General features: G+C 34.4%; 2 protein-coding genes across 2 annotated transcripts; one reads left to right on the top strand and one right to left on the bottom strand.

Moving 5' to 3' along the window:
- Positions 1–1,429: 1,429 nt before the first annotated feature.
- Positions 1,430–4,763, top strand: LOC129888960 (uncharacterized). Its single transcript, XM_055964036.1, has 4 exons — positions 1,430–1,543; positions 2,500–2,582; positions 4,238–4,299; positions 4,378–4,763. The coding sequence occupies exons 1-4, from the start codon at positions 1,432–1,434 to the stop codon at positions 4,484–4,486; spliced, it is 366 nt and encodes a 121-aa protein (XP_055820011.1). The 5' UTR covers positions 1,430–1,431; the 3' UTR covers positions 4,487–4,763.
- A 1,045-nt stretch (positions 4,764–5,808) lies between these two features.
- On the bottom strand, positions 5,809–16,268 carry LOC129888961 (AUGMIN subunit 2-like). Its single transcript, XM_055964037.1, has 6 exons — positions 16,034–16,268; positions 14,904–15,029; positions 13,647–13,751; positions 10,667–10,735; positions 7,367–7,480; positions 5,809–6,391 (listed from the first exon to the last, which is right to left on the bottom strand). Exons 1-6 carry the CDS (start codon positions 16,151–16,153, stop codon positions 6,053–6,055), a joined length of 873 nt encoding a protein of 290 aa, XP_055820012.1. The 5' UTR covers positions 16,154–16,268; the 3' UTR covers positions 5,809–6,052.
- Positions 16,269–18,610: the final 2,342 nt, after the last annotated feature.

Consider the following 18,610-nt stretch of genomic DNA (forward strand, 5'->3'; position numbering starts at 1 on the left):
CCAATCAAAACTTACATTAAAATACTAACCATAAATAACCGATATGCATTAAGTATTCTACATCTAAAGTTGATGTATCAGATACATAACTGATGTATCACCAAAACTGGAAAAAAAAATTGAAATCGAATTTGATTTGAATTTATGCTCTGTTTTTTGGCTTGAATCTTCACGTACACAACCGTTATTTTTTAACCAAATTAATCCCATTAATTAGATCAATAATTGATTTAAAGAACCAATCATACCTTATATTAAGATACTATCCATAAATAGATGATCTTCATTAATTACTCTATAGATAATTGATGTATCAGATACATCACTAATGTATCAGAAAAGTTGAAAAAAGGGGATATCGGGTAATTTTGATACAATGAGGGATGTATAATAATTAGACTTTTCCATTATGGGATTTAGGTAAAGTTTACTTAAAATTATATGACTTACATAATGTCCAAATTACATTTTGGTCAGTCCAATAAGTAAACAAGACGAGCCCAGCCTATGCTATTTAAGCCCAAAGTCTTTCAAATTATTTGAAGACCAAAATACCCGTAAACTCTAGCTCATGCCTATATAAAGGGGTTTCACAAAAAAAAGGATACACAGAAATACATAGAGAATCTTTACTCTTCAGTGGTGGTACGAAGTATTTCATCAAATCATTTTATTCTCCCTTCATCACCCATCATTAAAATGCTCTTGCTTTAATGAGAGTAACAGAGAGGTGTGATTCTCTTCTTTTTGTTCAGCGTCTTTTATTTCCTCTCCTTGTTTTCTTAAAACTTGTTAATGTACAATACCATAGCATGAAACATTCTCTTTGGATGGCTATTCACAGACCAATGTCATAAGTCTTTCAGCAAGAGCTGGTTTTTTTATCCTCTAATTAATAGTTCCTTGTCTACCTGTGTTAAACAATAAAACTTTGTGCTTGGATTATGTGAGTGAAAGAATTGTTGGAAAATTAGGAACGGTGAAACACTCTCAATCACTAGAATTCATTCTTGAAGTCAAGCGGAGAAAATGCTTCTTCTTCACTTCACTCCACGTGCTTACATAACCAATCATTCTCTTTGAAGACAAGTGGACTTCTACCTACTCGACTTGCATTTTGGCTTCTCATACATAGGTATTTATAGATATTCTTCTATCATGTACCTAGTCCAGTACATGCACCTAATTTAATTCTAAATAGTCGTTCATCTTTCTTAGTTCATGAACAAACTAAACAAAAATATCTAGAAATTATGAAGATCATGTTTTAGCTTGGTTTCTTTATGTTACATGCTTTTAGAAAGTTGTATGTAATGAGGCTGTGGGAATTCTGAATTCGTCACTTCTGCTTTAGGTCCTTTTTGTGTTGCTTACTTTAATGTATATCTCTAGAGGCTTATGGAATGTGTTAAATTCTTTTCTCAGGAAAAAATGATTGATCCTACTGCAGTATCGTCCCCCGTGGTAATGCAGCAGCCTAGTTATGCTCCATACACTCAAGGAGTGGTTTCTAATAAGAATGAAGGTTTCGTCTCGTACCATGGTCAGTTTTACTTCTCAAGAATAGCCAGTAGATTAAGATTTCTCTACTTTTAGCAACAATTTTCATTTCTTGTCTTTCAATAGGAACACTCTGCGTAGCATCTAGAACGCGAGTATGGATATGGAAAACTGACATACAAATAAGTTTTAGATTATCTTTTTTCCTTGAAGAAGGGGTAGGTGTAATAAGAATTTTACAACTTCTCAAACTAGCTTTTCTTATACTAGGCCTTGTAAGAATTTATGAGGAACAAACACAAGTATGAAGCCTTGACAGTCAAGGCTCAAGCCTCAAACCTCATATTGTGGAGCAGTTTTCCTTGCAAAGCCAAACTTTTAAAACATAAAGATAGAATCTGGATGCTGAAATTAACTAAAGAAAGTGATCATATCTCAATGTGTTTGGTACGAAGGAATCTGTTTTCTTGGAAAATAAGTGATTTTCGAACTTATTTTCTTGTGTTTGGTAAGTAAGCAGAAACTATTGTCTTAAAAACTATGTTGCTCAGACTCTCGAAAAATGTTGCCATGTTGGATCCTCCAAAAATGCATTACTTTTGGAGGATCCAACAACTTCCCTTGACATTATTGAAGAGTCTGAGTTACATAACTTAAAAGTATTTGTATATAATTTAGGCAAACACGATGGAGGTGGGGTGGGGATAGGAGTATAGGGTGGTGGGGATAGGGGGTGTCGCACGGTAGGAGGAGACAATTATGTGGAATACCATTTATGGAACTTGTTTTCCCTACTTCCACTAGGGAAGGAACTTATTTTCTTAGAGAAAATATTTTTCAAATGAATTATGAGAACAAATTGTTTGTATCTTGGAGATGTCCTATGCAAGATGTTGAGGACAAACACCTAATATCTCAAGTTAAAGCATCTGATAATGTTCTTCTCATCTAATTCCAAGCTCATTTATTCTGAAAAAAACAGAATTTTGTTCTTTGCAGCCACAGTCAGTATGACCACACAGCTTATTCATCAAAACGCTCGGATATTTGAACAAATTTCTGCAAATCTTGTGACAAATCAAGTAAGTATGCAACTTATCTGATATAATTTCAGTTTTTTTAGACTAGAGCATCCACAATTAAGTTTTTCATGATTTTATGGAGGTGTTGAATAATCTCGTGAATGTTCAAAAGTTAGATTACGATTTTACCCTTACATTAAATTTAAATATTATAAATTATTTAATAATTAACTATTAAATAATAAATCATCATATCAGTACATGAATCAACCACCATAAAGTCTCTTGAACATGTATTCTTTGTATTAATTTCATGTTTGAGTAAATTATGAATTTTTTGTTTTGTTCATCTTCCAATTTGGAATTATGAATAGTTATGTTTGCCCTTCACAAAAATAAAAAATCATACAAACCTATATTATATTCTTATATATGTGTGTGTATTAATGTGAAGTATATTACATAAATTTTATTACCACTAACTCTCCATTATGTGAATATATGTAACTCCCACTAATTATATTCATTATGATTTTTAATCACACATGTCATCCTCATCCATGATCTCAAATTGATTAATGACATATTCATGACAACTCTTTGTATTCCTCAATCCTATTCTATAAATAGTGATATTTGACACTATATCAATTGAAAAAAAATAAGAAAATCTCTATGCTCTCTTCTCTTGTATCTTTTAATTTATTTTGTTTAATGTTTATGTTTCTTGTTTGTTGTTATTGTACAACTTTCTATTGTTTTGTTGTTATTATTATTGAGAATTTACCGTGATTTGTTGCTTCGTATAGATTAGCCTAGCATGTGATATTTTTGTAACCTCATTTGAAAGTTGTATTTATACAATAGTTAGTTATTTATACTTTATGCACTTTTAGTCAATTTTATAATTAAGGATGTATTCTTTTTATTAGGAAAATATATATACGTACTTTCTATCATAAAAATGATGGATATTTTTTAGTAAATACCAATAGATTTAAAGGGTATAAAATATGTCATTTGCAATACAAAATTAATGAAATATTTTGAGATAAACGTGCAAAGCACGTCCCCAGAATTGATTAATAATAAGGAAGGGAGTGTTATCCTGTGAATAACAATACATGAAATGTTATGTAAGGATTACCTACTTTTAAGGATATTCTTGTCTTTGAATACTTTCATCTTCATATTGCTAATACGGATATTCTTATTGCACATTCTATCGCATAATATAATACATAGATAACTTAATGTGAGTATTATTTAACGTCGCTGCATAAAGTTATGTAAAGATTATTTCTTCTTCTATGGCCAACCCAAACATTGAACTAGTAACATGGGAACTATTTTTTCTAATACCTCCAACCAAACATTACATCATTTTAGACTGGCAAACGACCCCTCAAGATGTTTCCTTTCTAAGGGGTCGTTTGCCAGACGAACATTATCTATTGTTTCAGAATGTGTTTGTCTGACAATATTTTCATGGAACCTATGTTCTCAAGATGGAGAGAGACAGGTTTTGGTTCATTTTGTCTCATCAACTGGCTAAGCTCTTAGTTTGCTATAAATAAACCAACATCATGTGAACCTCAGCATTTTATATCTTGATGAACATATGTACATTCTCCAAGAACCTATCTTTCCCTAATAGTCCCCCGTTGTACACGATGATAACTCTACACTTAATGCTGTCCCCTTCTTTCTTGCAGATACACGAGAATACTCGACTTTTGTGTCAAGCTCGAGATAACATCTTCAAGATTTTACATAAGTATGTTTGGAAGTACTCTCTTGATTATGTCTGTCCCTTTTGCATCTTTTATATTCTAGCTTTGTTCTTTATTTGCAGGTTGAATGAGTCGTCCTGCACGTTGAAGCAGATGCCACCACTCCCTGTTAAGTTGAATGAAGAACTTGCAAACTCCATTCTTCCCCTTCCAACTCATGCATTGAGATAATGATGATCTCGCGATACAAAGTCAGACATCCATGGCCATTGATCTTGAGATTTTTCCGAGGGAAAAATGTCATCTCCACCGCGACAGAGAGATCAGAAAGAAGGAACAAAGAGATGAATGATTCATGTACAATATTTGGGCATGCTATACTTGCCTTGTTGCTCGATCCCTTCCCTGATAAAGACTTTGTACAGTAATAAAATTTAGTTTAAGTTTTATACACCGACCGACGACTGTATTTAGATTTTTCATATATACAATCAGGTTAAGTGTTTGCTTATTCTCACTTTTCTCTTGCCTCCACCATCATTAAGCCTATATATCACGTTCAAATTACCGGCATTATTATTATTATTATCTATTCATATCGGCAAGTAATTCCTACATACTAATCAGACAAAAAGTAAGTTTTCGCTCACTACCAAAGCAATATTGCACTTCTATTATTTGATGAATCAATTATTTTTATATCTCTTGCTTTCTTTATTAGTGTTGTCTTCCTATAATATTTTTTTTTTAAAAAAAAGGCCAAAAGAGAATTTGGATACTCTGGATTGAGGGTGTACAAGTCAAATCGAACCGACGAACCAAGTTAAACCGATCAAAAAAATCAACTTGTGGTTTGGTTTGATTGGTTTGGCGTTGAAAAAAATATACCGATCATTGTTGGTTTGGTTTGGTATTAATAGAAAAAAAAGTCAAACCAAACCGACACGGTACATATATAATTTTACTTTTTTTGTACACAAAAAATATTAATTATAATATGCTTTGTAATTTTTTTTTAAAAAATTAGTTTATAACTTTCGATATTTACATATATTATTTCATATTTGGGCTTGTAATACGACTTAAAAAATTGACATGTGTTGTGTCTTTTCGTAAATTTTTGATATGTTTTCCTAAGACAATGTCTTGAAGATGACATTGTACATCTTATTTTTTTTGATTTATTTATTCAACTGTCTTTGAGATGTCATTCAACAATATAATCACATCACACGATCAAGGGAACAACCTTTAATTGAAAACTTCAAGTGCGGCATTAATCACTAAATCGCACGAATTATATAAAACTCAACTGTATAATCGCACAAATTATACAAAACTCAACTGTATAATCGCACGAATTATACAAAACTCAAACTGTAATTACATCTCGATGTTTGCCGTGAGCCATAATTAATTCAAACTATAACTATATTAGCTAATTAACTAGTATATGTTTGCTTATCCGCGTAATTTTCCCAAAATATTACTACATATTATAGAAAAGATTTTACGTGTCATTGAAACGAAGATGTGTAATTGGAGAATGGATATATCTGTGAAAAAACATCTTTTCAATTTGGACAGAGCCAACAATTTTTGCTGCAGTTGAGGAATACATTTACAAGATTGAAACCAAACAAAAGTCCTGGGGAAACTCACTAAAAAAACACACCCATCCAACACCGATAAATACAAACAACTAAACGAATAAATACAAAGAGAACCAAAAAGACAAATTCATGGAAACGGGGATAAAAAATTTTATCACCAGCATGCCAAATATTGATACCATAATCAGATGTGTTTAACTGAAGGGGGCCATGACAATCTCCTGTGGCTCATACTATCACCTTTTTCAATTTCACTATCTTCTTGAGGCTCACTTTCTTGCCTTCTCAGGCTTCCAACTGCTAAATCATCAAAGCTTGATTCTGTTTTCCATGGGGGAGGAGTTACGCAATCAGCATCTCCAAGTGTACTTTGAGAAGGATCATTGCTTGGGGTGGTAGACAAGGAAGAAGAATGACCAACTCTCAAAGCATGCAGTGTTGCAATTGACTCTCTCATAGCAGACATGGCTTCAAAGAATCGGGTGCTAGAAGCCAGAGCAACAGGAATTGGACGAAGCATTTCCTACATTAATTAAAACACCAAACTTGAATATCAAATGCAACTTGATATATTGTCTAAAATATTTAACCTTGCTTTTCCTATCCATATATGTGAATTCATGAAGTTCTCTTGCATGTTTCATGCAATAGATCCAAGCATTCCACAGAGTAAAAGTTAATTCAGGGTCTTGAGAAGGAAAATTTTTGTATCCCATGTGTACTTTGAGCTATGTTGCTCGAACTCCTCAAAACATCGACGGGTGCATGTCGGATACTCCAAAAATAGTGCATTTTTGGAGGATCTGACATGGGTGTGGCAACATTTTTGGAGAGTCCAAGCAGCATTGACTTTGAGGGTTCCAACTCACCAGTATGCAATAAAACAAGAATGCAAAACTGCGCTAATGATTTCATAAATTCCTATTTCCTTTAATCCTTTTGCAGTTACAACTTCTTGAATCAGTCTTACCTGAGCACACATGCAAACATGTGTTGCTTCTATACGGATTACACACTAAAATCTAGCTGCATCATACATCTCCGACCCTATTTGACAGTTATAGCTCCTGCTAACTACACCACGTACCATTTTAGTTTTTCCTTATTGAGTTATACAATTTTCTTTCCATCAAAGTGAATGTAGAACTAGAGTGACATGCCTTCCACAAAATGAAACTCAATCTTTTTTGCATCAGACAAATAGGGAATAAAACATGAGCATCATCAAGGACTTGACTGTCACCAGGACAGATATATGCCATTTACTCTTTGCTGATTCAGGAACCCAACATACAAAATAAAATAATAGCTTCCATGCAAAACATATTATATACAACATTACGAATTGTAGTGATAACCTTTACCAAAAAACAAAAATTAAAAAAATACAACATTACGAATATTGCTTCAAACTCAAACCAAAAAAACAAATTAGTTTTATTTTGACAACATATGAAGAAAAAGCTAATCAGCAGGATTGAAAAAAAGAAGTGCATACCCCCCATACTGTTGGTGGCTCTTTAAAATTCTGACTCCACTGAAAATCTGTTACAGAGGCTGTTAAAGCACCATAATCACTGGCAGCCCTCATCAGTAATTCCGAAAATTGTTTCTGCACCATTCAATTACATAAGGCATCTATTGGCTCGTCCCGTGTCTGAACGATTAAATGAATAATTTTAAAAAGCTAAAGACTGGAATAGAAGCATCTGAGTTCTTTCTCTCAGGGATACTTAGAGATGTATCGGTCGAAGTATAACTACTGTGAGTTGGTGTTTTACAAGGTAAATAATGTACAGTAGTAGGGTGTGTTAGAAGCAAAGCGTTAATGTAGTTAAGCATGTTATGATGGTATCTAGTTAGTTTCTCGTCAACTAAAGATGTATCTTTATTATTTTGATAAGGTAAATCTTTTTTTTAATGATGGCGGAAGACTTTGTAAACAAGTACAAGCAGTATACCAAAAACATACAGAACCTACACCAAAAAATGTATGTTCTCTAAGAAAGCAATCCAATGATCTATACACATAGGAACCTCAACGGTACACCAAAAAGAAACAGAAAACAGAGGACCACTTTATAATATAAAAAAATCACTATCTACTCCTTCAAATGCTCTCACGTTTCTCTCTTTACATAGAGCCCATATAATGGCTAATGAAGATTGCATCCTACAACTATAAATAGGTGCATCATGTATTACACTATCATCGTGTTATCGAAACATCTCCTCTTCTCTTAGTTTTTCTCACTGGGTGTTTAAGTTTCAAAGGGTCACAAGACAAGGGCTATGCAGTAGCTCTTTGGCAAAGAGCCCCACATTCAGTGTGTGTGTCTCATCAATTGTTTTTTTAAAAAAAAGTTTGTGCTGTCAATGCTGAAGTGCTTTTGAATTGGGTAGCAATGGTGCACAGAACACACAATTAGAGATGGTATTATGAAAATGACTCATTTTTGTTGATAAATAAAAAAGGTAGCAATAACAAGCATCAAATCAGGGAAGGAATAGAGTTATTTTCATAATATAATGAGACACTTGATTTGGTTTTATAATTTCATGTTTGTTCAACACCGCAACTTTAAGAAGTTCTAATGAGGTGATCTTAACATGAGGTTAGATTAAATTAAGAGGAGTATTTAGCATAATAACAGGAAATTCAATCTAGACAACTAGTTAAAAGTTGTAAAAACAGGCTTACTAATACAATTTTTACATTTTTTGTAAGAAAGCTTAAGCAATTTTTTATGCTAAAAAATCAGAGTTAATTATTGACAGTGTGGTAAAGTAGAAAAATCTTGTTCAAATTAACTGGTTAAAAACTCATAAAAGGGCTCCTTATATAAGAATTTTCAGGTACAAAAGTTTGACAATATTTGTGTTTCTTAATTATGAGATATATATTATGAATATTCTACACTTTCAATTGTTCTCTGACTAACGTAACCATTAAGAATGAATATGTTTTCTTGACGTTTCACCATGCTCCCTCAAACTCGGGGTGATAAAGTAACTTATAGTTTGCTTATTTTGAAAAATGAAATACTAAATATACACTGGGATTATTACTAATTGTCTAGATGTACAAAAGTTTGACAATATTTGTGTTTCTTAATTATGAGATATATATTATGAATATTCTACACTTTCAATTGTTCTCTGACTAACGTAACCATTAAGAATGAATATGTTTTCTTGACGTTTCACCATGCTCCCTCAAACTCGGGGTGATAAAGTAACTTATAGTTTGCTTATTTTGAAAAATGAAATACTAAATATACACTGGGATTATTACTAATTGTCTGGATGTAGGAATTCTAGAACAATGGCAACTTTTCTCAGATAAAAATGTTGCTCATTATAACATAGGAAATGATGGAGATATAATACTGAAGATAAAGCTTTCTGGAGGAAGGTAATAAATCAAAAATATGGTCAACAGGGACATTGGTGCACTAAACCAGTGAATCCTTCTTTTGGGGTAAATTTGGGGAGAACTTTGCTGAAAACATTGAGTGCAGAAGTGGCAATGGAAGGTAAGACATTCTTCTGGAATGATAATTGGTTAGGACATGGTCCTTTAAAAGAATTATATCCAGATTTGTTCTGTTTGGCCTCTACACCTGAAGCTACAATTGAGGATGCATGGAGTCAACAGGAATGGAATCTCTCTTTAGAAGATTGTTGTATGACTAGGAGATTGATAGGGTGGCTGAAATTCTGAAGACACAAGCGGTCTTTCATGGTACATGAAATTTCAAGGACTCCATGGTTTGGAACGGAAGCAGCAACAAAAGGTTCAGAATCAGTTCTGCCTATCACTCTCTGCCAGGTACTGATTCCAATTCTAAGTTGCTCGGACTCTCCAAAAATGTTGCCGCACCCGTGTCGGATCCTTCAAAAATGCACTACCTTTGAAGTATCCGATATGCACCCAATGACATTTTTTGAAGAGTCCGAGCAACATAAGATTCCATTAACCCTGACTGGCCTTGGAAATTTCTTTGAAAAGTCAAAGCTTCATTCAAAGTTGTCTGTTTTACATAATTGGTTGCTACAAAAATCTTCAGAAAAGGGGACACAGTTGAGCTCTAGATGTTTTTTTATGTCAGGAGGAGGCAGAGAACAATAGGCTTTTATTTCAGCATTGTAAAGGTCACTGACCTTTATTGGCAATTATCTTTGTCTTTGGCCGGGGTTAAATACTTAAAAAGGTAATGCCTAAAGATATGAAGGACCTTTTGTGAACTTGGAGCAATGCAACAGGAACTATTAGACAGAAAAAATGGTGGAATGTTGTTCCAGCTTGCATACGGTGGACTGTGCAGAAAAAAAGGAAAGCTAGGTGCTTTGAAGACACGAGCTGCTCTATACAGGAAATTAGAACTTTTTTTTTGTCTTTTATATTCTGGTGTAAAGAAAATTATGTAGAGGATGCAGAAACAATTTTTGAATTTTTTAACTCCTTGTACATTTTGGACTGGGCCTTTTGTAATTGTAAATATTGAAGCAACATCTGGTGCTGATGAAAATAATGTTTAAAGAAATCCTAAAATATCATATAGGATATTCACAATATTATGCTAGTCCAATGCAATGAATCTAATCAAATTATATTCTATGTAAATTTTTCCACATACCTATGTTGTTTTTTCTCAATCTTCCACAAAAATAATATTTTGCAAATGAGATTAAAACTCTAGTTGTCGGTATATATATGGACAAGCATCTATCTCTCGAGTTCTAGATATTCATGGAAGATAAACTGATTTTATATTACAGTTGACAAGTAACAAACCTGATATTCAGCTTCAACAGGAATGCAATCCAACGAATATGGTTGTTGAAGGCGAGCAATTATGCGGTCCTAAAAGACCCACAGAAGATGTTAGCAAACAAAGCAAGAAAGTGAAGCAGATAAGGAAAGAAATCATAATTACAAATAAACAAATAAATAAGGGGTCGTTTGGTTGGGAGTAAGTTATCCTGTGATTAACTATCCCAGGATAAGTTATCTAACCCAATTTTCGGGTCTCATCTCAAGGTAGGCATTACTATCTTCCGGTGCATTTCAATAAAATATTCTCCATCTTAAAATTTTGAAGGTGTTCACATTACAAGGAATAGGATGAACAGGGGAAGAGAGACCGGACCCGACGAGATTCTGGTGGAATTTTGAAAGAGCACAGACAAGGCAGGCATAGAGTGGTTGACTGGGTTGTTTAATGTCATTTTTAAGAAGGCAAAAAGCCCGAAGGATGGCGGTGGAGTACAATGGTTCTGTTGTACAAGAACAAGAGTGATATCCAAAACTGTAACAATTACAGGGACATCAAGTTGCTAAGCAACACTATGAAAATTTGGGAGAGGGTGAGGAAGGGTGTGTCCATTTTTGAGAACCAATTCGGATTCATGCCGGGGCGATTGACTATAGAAGCCACCTATTTGGTGAGGAGGCTGATGGAGAAATATAGGGAAAGGAAGAAGGATTTACATATGGTGTTCATTGTCCTTGAAAAGGCTTAGGACAAAGTTCCGAGAGAAGTCCTCTAGAGATGCCTGGAGGCTAAAGGCATACCGGTGGCTTACATTAGGGAGATAAAGGACATGTATGATGGAGTCAAGACTTGAGTTAGAATGGTGGGAGGAGACTCTGAGCACTTCCCCGTTGAGATGGGGTTGCACCAGGAATCAGTTCTTAGTCCGTTCCTATTTGCTTTGGTGATGGATGAATTGACATAGTGTATTCATGATGGGTGCCATGGTGTATGCAATTTGCAGATGACATAGTACTAAATGATGAGACACGCGATGCAGTTAATGCTAGGTTGGAGGTGTGGAGACAAACTCTGGAGTCTAAAGGGTTCAAGTTGAGCAGGACCAAAATGGAATATTTGGAGTGTAAATTCAGCGATACAATGCATGAGGTTGGCGTGGAAATGAAGCTTGGCACTCAGGCCATCCCTAAGAGAGATAGTTTCAAGTATCTTGGGTCGGTAATCCAGAGATGTAAGGCCATCGACGATAAGTGAGGATCACTTGAGTGTATCACAATGTTTAAAACATGTCAACGAGCGTAAGATACGAGGAAGTGATAAGGTGGCTTACTAACTTACTAATGAGAATTCTAGAAACCCCGACGTGCACTACATGTTCGATAAAATACAGTAGATAATATTCTGGTGAATTGGCTCTTAATCCACCCTATTCTCATTTAGTTCAGCCATAAGTAAGAAAGTATGAGTTGTACATGTATTATTAGACATCTCACATGACTTATGTGATTTATTTACCCAGCTTTCAGGATATTAAGTGTTTACACAAATCCTGAACCATTACACATCATGTGCATTGCATTGTCATGTTTAAGCTCATTTCAGATTTAGCTACTAGTCTGATCACATTCAAACTCAGAAGGGAGAAGTTTCCAACCTCTCCTTGCATGAGAGCCATGAGGGACAGGGTTAGCTACCCATGCTCGTAAAAAGAAACTTAGGGGATAGGCTGACACTCCTCGTGTGTGTTTTCAAACATCACGTGCGAGGGTCCCAACATTAAAACCTTTTCTCATAAGAAAATTTGCTTTCAAAATTATTTATGCATTCATCATGTACATGCCAGTTATTCAGTTTACAGTTCAGTTCAAAGTCTAGTTATAGTTGCATGCATGCATTCTCTAGTTATCAACTTCCTTTAGTAGTATATGCCAGTTTCCAAAATATGTGATCTTTCGTATACTGCTATTTTGTATCTTTAATCCAAAAAGTTTCGTTCTCTTTCATTGAGGAAATAGTCTATGAGACTTACCAGTATCCTATCAGAGATACTTAGCCTGTGAGGGCTTGCTTCCATTTTCTTAAATGATGATACTACAGACTACACTCCAGGCACAACTGGATTGGTCAGACATCAACGCAGCTCACTTTCGCCAGTCACTTCAGTGGGAGCTCAGTCTTATTAATATTGCTTTAAACTTTTTAGTGTTTGCGGTAATCCCCCAACAACATACTTTTAGTATTCTAAGAGGGTCATGACTTAACCTAGTGGGTATTTTAAGGATTTCAGTCTCAGTTTGCTATATTCATTTATAGACCTGAATGATTTAACTTCAACACATGGCACAACACCACTACCTCTTTCTTTTTGTGCCTCTCTCTATCTGTTGACTCCCCAATGCAAGAATGCAAGAGTGCACAAAGAAGCACGTCCTCTCTCTGTCGCTGAATCCCCCATGCAAGAATGAAAGAGTGCACAAAGAAGCACATCCGTAATACTTCCATGAATACGGCTGTGTGCAAACAAAAAACACGCCTATAGAAACCAACATCATTCTTCCTTTTCAGTCTTTGCTAGATATGGCAGAAACAAAGTTCTTTATTCCAAATTATCCTTTCATGAATACATCTCTTAGTTGTTCAATATGAACAAAACCCACACAAATCAGCAACACTTGAACAATCATATTCATGTTTCGAAATTCCTTTTTTTTGCGTCTTTCTATGGCCTTATTGTGTTTAGTCTGGTGGTCCTAAATAATTCTGTCCAGAAACTGCACATGTTGCACGTGATGCTTCCTTCTCTAGGAAACATGAAAACATTGACGAATGGAACAACATCAATCAATTGACGGAAAGAGGATTGATGCCTCCCCATGATAGGAGGGAATTTATTTTGGTTTCAAAAAGATGGCCTAAGGAGATCACGATGAAATATTTGAATATCACCAAATGTAAAATAATGCAGAACATAGAAGCTAAAATTTAGATTAGGTCAATTACCTTGTTCTGAATAACGTCCTTCAAAATAGTAGTAATCCTTTGCAATGTTTCAATCTTCTTTTCCATTTCACTGACATGTGTAAGATGAGCAACATTTTTGTCCTCCTAAAGTTGTAGCGCAGTACTATGTTAGTCCGTGATATCATCTAAAAGAGTAAATTTTCATGTAACCAGGTGATGAAAATAAAATATCACAATTATTAGTCCTTTTAAACTCAATTTATAATGTCCAATAAAGTACTCTAGGAGTCCACTATGAAGAGACATGAGGTAAGGACCCACAAAAAGTACAGTTTGAGTTGAACTTATAGCAAAGGAGTGGCAAATCCTTTCTGCGCCTGATCAAATCAAAATGCTTTGTAGTGTGAAATAATTAATTTTTAACTGAATGTAGCATATCATCCGGGAGTCGGGAGATTGAACGATTGAACTGCACTGATCCTCCCCCAGGTTTATGTTCATGCAGGTTCAAGTCGAATGTAGAATTCAGTAAAGTATTCTGCATTTAAGTTAGACATAGACAAGTGATACTACTGAACTTATGTTTTCCCAAGATGAAACGAGTATTTTAGGCTTACAAGCTCATCAGAAAACAGACATAGACAAGTGATACTACTGAACTTATGTTTTCCCAAGATGAAACGAGTATTTTAGATGTACAAGCTCATCAGAAAACAGACATAGACAAGTGATACTACTGAACTTATGTTTTCCCAAGATGAAACGAGTATTTTAGATGTGCAAGCTCATCAGAAAACTCACTGCATTAATGGTCACCCATTTTGACCAAACTATTTAAACTAAGCTGCCAATCCAATGTGACCTAGTCTCTAACTATAAGAGCAAGCTATTTATGCACTTGAATACACAGACGAAATAGAAAACAAATGATTGTATATGCAGTGAGCTTTTGTTAACATTGTTCTAAACGATAGGATGTTCTTTTTTTATGGTTAAGTTCTATTGATAGAATAATTTTCAGACTCAAATTGGCCTGACAAACTATGTTCTCACCACAATTACAAGTTTAAAACCTAGTTTAGGAAGTTCTCGAATTAATTTGAACAATATGGAATCCATGCCCTGTCTAAATGAATATGTCATCTGTATATTAGGTCAAACTAAACAGTCAAAGTGGTATATGTTCACACAGTAGGAAGCGCATTCGCTAGATTTGATTCATGTTGGATAATTTCAAGAAATATGTAAAACCTCAAAAAAAAATAGATGAATTCATTAGAATATCAACGATGTCACCTTTCGACCTTGAAGTTCCACTTGTAAATCTGCAATTTTCCTTTGAACAGCAGTAAGTTCCTTCAAGACCCTTATCAAATCATCACCATTTTCGCCAGTGGTGGTGGATAAGTTTTGTATCTCCTCCTAAACAAGGGGAATGTTGTTGAATTCCAATCAATAAATACAAATAAATCTCAAAGTATGAGAGAAAACAAAGAACAGTAAAAATAGAGACAACAGAGAGAAGCAAGGACATATCGAAAGCCATTAGAATACAAATGCACAAAATTTGGGTATCCCCATAGTGCAAGAACAATAGAGAAAACAAAAAAGTTGGGAAAAGGAAAGCAATCTGCAACAATGAAAGGTCAACAAACATGAAAGCATAGACAAACTGACGTACTAAAAAGCACCTAAATTGAATTTTTCTTTTTAAGTAGCATGAAATTTTCACTTTTCCAGCAAGAACCACCTAGACTCTTCTCTCTTTCTTTTTCTGTTTCATTTTGTTGTGGGTAGTGACTAAGCCAACTAATGCACGCCATGACAAATCCACAGAGTAGCATGTCTAGCAACAACAACAACATACCCAATGTAGTCCCACAAAGTGGAGTCTTGGCAGGATAGAGTACATGTAGACCTTACCCCTACCTCAAAGGTCGAGAGGTTGTTTCCGACAGACCCTCGGCTTAAGGAAAAATAGTCCAAAGCAGTCACAAAAAGGAGTAACGGAAGTAATAAGAAACAACCAATATTTGCATATCTAGCCTACACGCAAATATTTCCAAGACAATCCCGCCTACGAACAAAGCTTGAGCACTAGGATCTTAAGCTAAACCATGTAAATTTCCCCCAATTCCTAACATTTCTTTGCAACACATTCTACAGTCGCATCTCATTTTTAGTTGAAGACCTTTTAAAATCATTTTATTCTCCCTTCATCAAACCCTAAATGCCTAAATGTAACTTCCAAAAACACATTAAACTTGCGTGTATCACAATCAAATCGATCTACAGTAAAATGGGAATTCAGCAACAAGCCCTTCAATTACAATTACTACAGCAATCAAACTACAAAATTCAGCAATTCAAATCCCAGTTGGGCAGTGAATTCTTTACAATTAAGGAAGTAAAAAAAAAAAGTAAACCTGGGAAGGAGGATGAGGAACAGAAAAGCCCAATTCAGCAGCAATGGAGAGAGCATCAGACATTCCACCAAGTCGTCTCATAGGTTTTCTTCCTACCCATGTTGAATCGCTTCCCATCATCGGATTTTGCTTTCTCTCTCTCTCTGTCTCTCTCTCTGTCTCCAACGTCTACTACTATCTTTAAACTTCAAATTTTTAACTTCCAACTCCAGTCGGCTAGATGAGAAAATTTGGGTTGGAGACCCATTCAAGTCTCCAATTAACAAAATGCCTTCTATTATTTACTCAATTTAAAATATATCAAAATAAATGAAAAAAAGGGACTTAATGAATAATTAGACAATAATTAAAATATTAGATAATCTAGGTATCTATTTATAAATAAATTAAATATATAAACCTAATAATAGTAACATTGACTGCACATTCAAAAAATATTTACTTGGGTCAGAGGCATTCTCTCTTTCTCCTCCTTTCTTGCCAAGAAAGATTGCTTCAATTTACTCATCTTTTAAACTCTCTTTTTGAGTATTCTTCTTGAATTTCTAAATTGTAAGTTTTCTACTCTCCCTTAACTCTAGCATCAATCTTATTTTGTAAAGAAAAAACATTGTAGTAATAGAAATTTTCTCAATTTTAATTAAAGTTTATATGAAGTTATAGTTAAAGTAATTGCTTTTTCTTTGTGGGTGTTGTTTCTTGATCATAACTTTTACTTGTTCTTTGAAGAATTTATGGTGCAAGTCGATCCTAAAAATGGTGGCCGCGAGCTAGAAGAGAATCAGGTGCACCTTCATTTTTTTTTAGCTTTTCAACTTAAATTTCTCATCTCACTCAGAAAGGAATCATTATTGCTATAATTAAAGTGACAGAAAATAAATCGATCCAACTAAGTAAAAATCTGTCACGATTTACGTGACCAATTATTAATTAGTCTACTCAATCAATCATCGATCTGCTTTATAAAATCATCCAAAAGGCTAAAATATTTTGTTTACCAAATCAGGAGATTGATAGTACATTAATCTGAACAATGTAAAAATCAGGCTGATTTTCTAAATATATAATAGACCGACTAATAGTTGGTCAAATCGATTTACAATCAGTCCTTCAAAATATTGACACCAATCTTTAGTTTTCCTTATTTGTCTAATTGATATTACATTTGTTACAATATCTTCAGAAACATGATATATCTAGCGAGGGGGATGAGTCTTCTAAAATCACTAGTGATGGGGATAATGCTTCTAAAACAATTAGTGATGGGAATGAGTCTTCTGAGACATCTAGTAATGAGGATGAATCTGCTGAGGAGAATGAAATATTATTGATACCAGAACGTGAAACCTCAGTAGACCTCTCCCAATATAGTTTGCGTAAGGAATTGGAGGACGAGGATCACTTTGATGGACTTGTGAGCATTTTATCAAGGTGGGATGTTGTTAAAATTATACAATATTACTTGGAGAAGGAAAAATTGTACAACCAATTTATGAATAGTTGTTTTGGCTGCTTATTAAAAGTGAACCTAGAGAATTGGAACAAAAATATTTGTGGCCAAATCGTACACTATCTTCTACAACGACGTATTGTAAGCTTAAAGAAAAAGGAGGTTTGATTCATAATTGATGGTAAGCCAATTCGATTTGGTATGAAGGAGTTTGCTATGATTACCGGACTGAATTGTGGAAAAATTCCCACTGGTAAGGCTTTATATGATGAAGGGAAGGCAAAAGATTGTTTAGATCTAGTGTTGAACAAAAAACGTAGTCTAACGGAAAATGATTTAAAGAAAATATTAAAAAGTGACAGATTTGATGCGCAAACAAAGTTGAAGATCGTTATGGTGTGGTTTGTTGAGTCTTTTTTATGGGCTGGTGATCAAAAGCGGGTTGTTGATATAAAGAATATGAAAATGGTGACAAACTTGGATTACTTTAATGCATATCCTTGGGGTAGGCGTTCTTTTGAGATGACAGTTGAGTTCCTTCTAAAAGTTAACTTAAAGAAAAAGTCTGCAGAATGGAAGGAAAATAATTCCACATCTAAAGGTTATAGCTTGCAAGAATTCCCTTGGGCTTTTATGGTAAGCTTAAATAATTTTATGGTGAGATAGATATTGAATTGGTCATGACAGATTATGTATCGATCTGAAATTTAATTGCTCATAACAAGTTATGTATCGATCTGAAATTTACCTACTAATATTTATTTAGTACTTTTTTTGTTTTCAATATAGGTGTGGGCTTTCGAAGCAATTCCTATACTAGGAGAGGCTTTTGGACAGCCATTGATAAAATCTCCCTTGCCACTTCCAAGATTGCTCCAATGGTACGATAAAAAGAAGACACCCCCAGATTATAAAACAGTGCTATTAACAATGCAAAATAAAGAGGTGAATACTTAAGCTTGTTTGGTGCAATATTTCATTTTAGAAGTTTTTATTATTGTACTTTTATTTAACAATTTATTTTCTTATAGGTTGTGGTGCATCCTACTTTGGTTCCTACTAATGTTGAGTCAAAAAAATCATATTTGATTAATTGGGAGGATTTGAAAGATGAGGTGGATGAGAGT

This window comes from Solanum dulcamara, chromosome 5 (genome assembly GCF_947179165.1).
Source record: "Solanum dulcamara chromosome 5, daSolDulc1.2, whole genome shotgun sequence".
Taxonomy (NCBI): Eukaryota; Viridiplantae; Streptophyta; class Magnoliopsida; order Solanales; family Solanaceae; genus Solanum; species Solanum dulcamara.

Bases quoted from the DNA above. Each gene is read 5' to 3' on its own strand.
- LOC129888960 (XM_055964036.1), top strand. From the start codon at position 1,432: ATGATTGATCCTACTGCAGTATCGTCCCCCGTGGTAATGCAGCAGCCT. The intron at 1,544-2,499 runs GTCAGTTTTACT...TGTTCTTTGCAG, and splicing joins AGGTTTCGTCTCGTACCATG to CCACAGTCAGTATGACCACA. The intron at 2,583-4,237 runs GTAAGTATGCAA...TCTTTCTTGCAG, and splicing joins CAAATCTTGTGACAAATCAA to ATACACGAGAATACTCGACT.
- LOC129888961 (XM_055964037.1), bottom strand. From the start codon at position 16,153: ATGATGGGAAGCGATTCAACATGGGTAGGAAGAAAACCTATGAGACGA. The intron at 10,736-13,646 runs GTAATTGACCTA...TGGGTCTTTTAG, and splicing joins AGGACGTTATTCAGAACAAG to GACCGCATAATTGCTCGCCT. The intron at 7,481-10,666 runs GTTTGTTACTTG...TGAATGGTGCAG, and splicing joins CTGTTGAAGCTGAATATCAG to AAACAATTTTCGGAATTACT.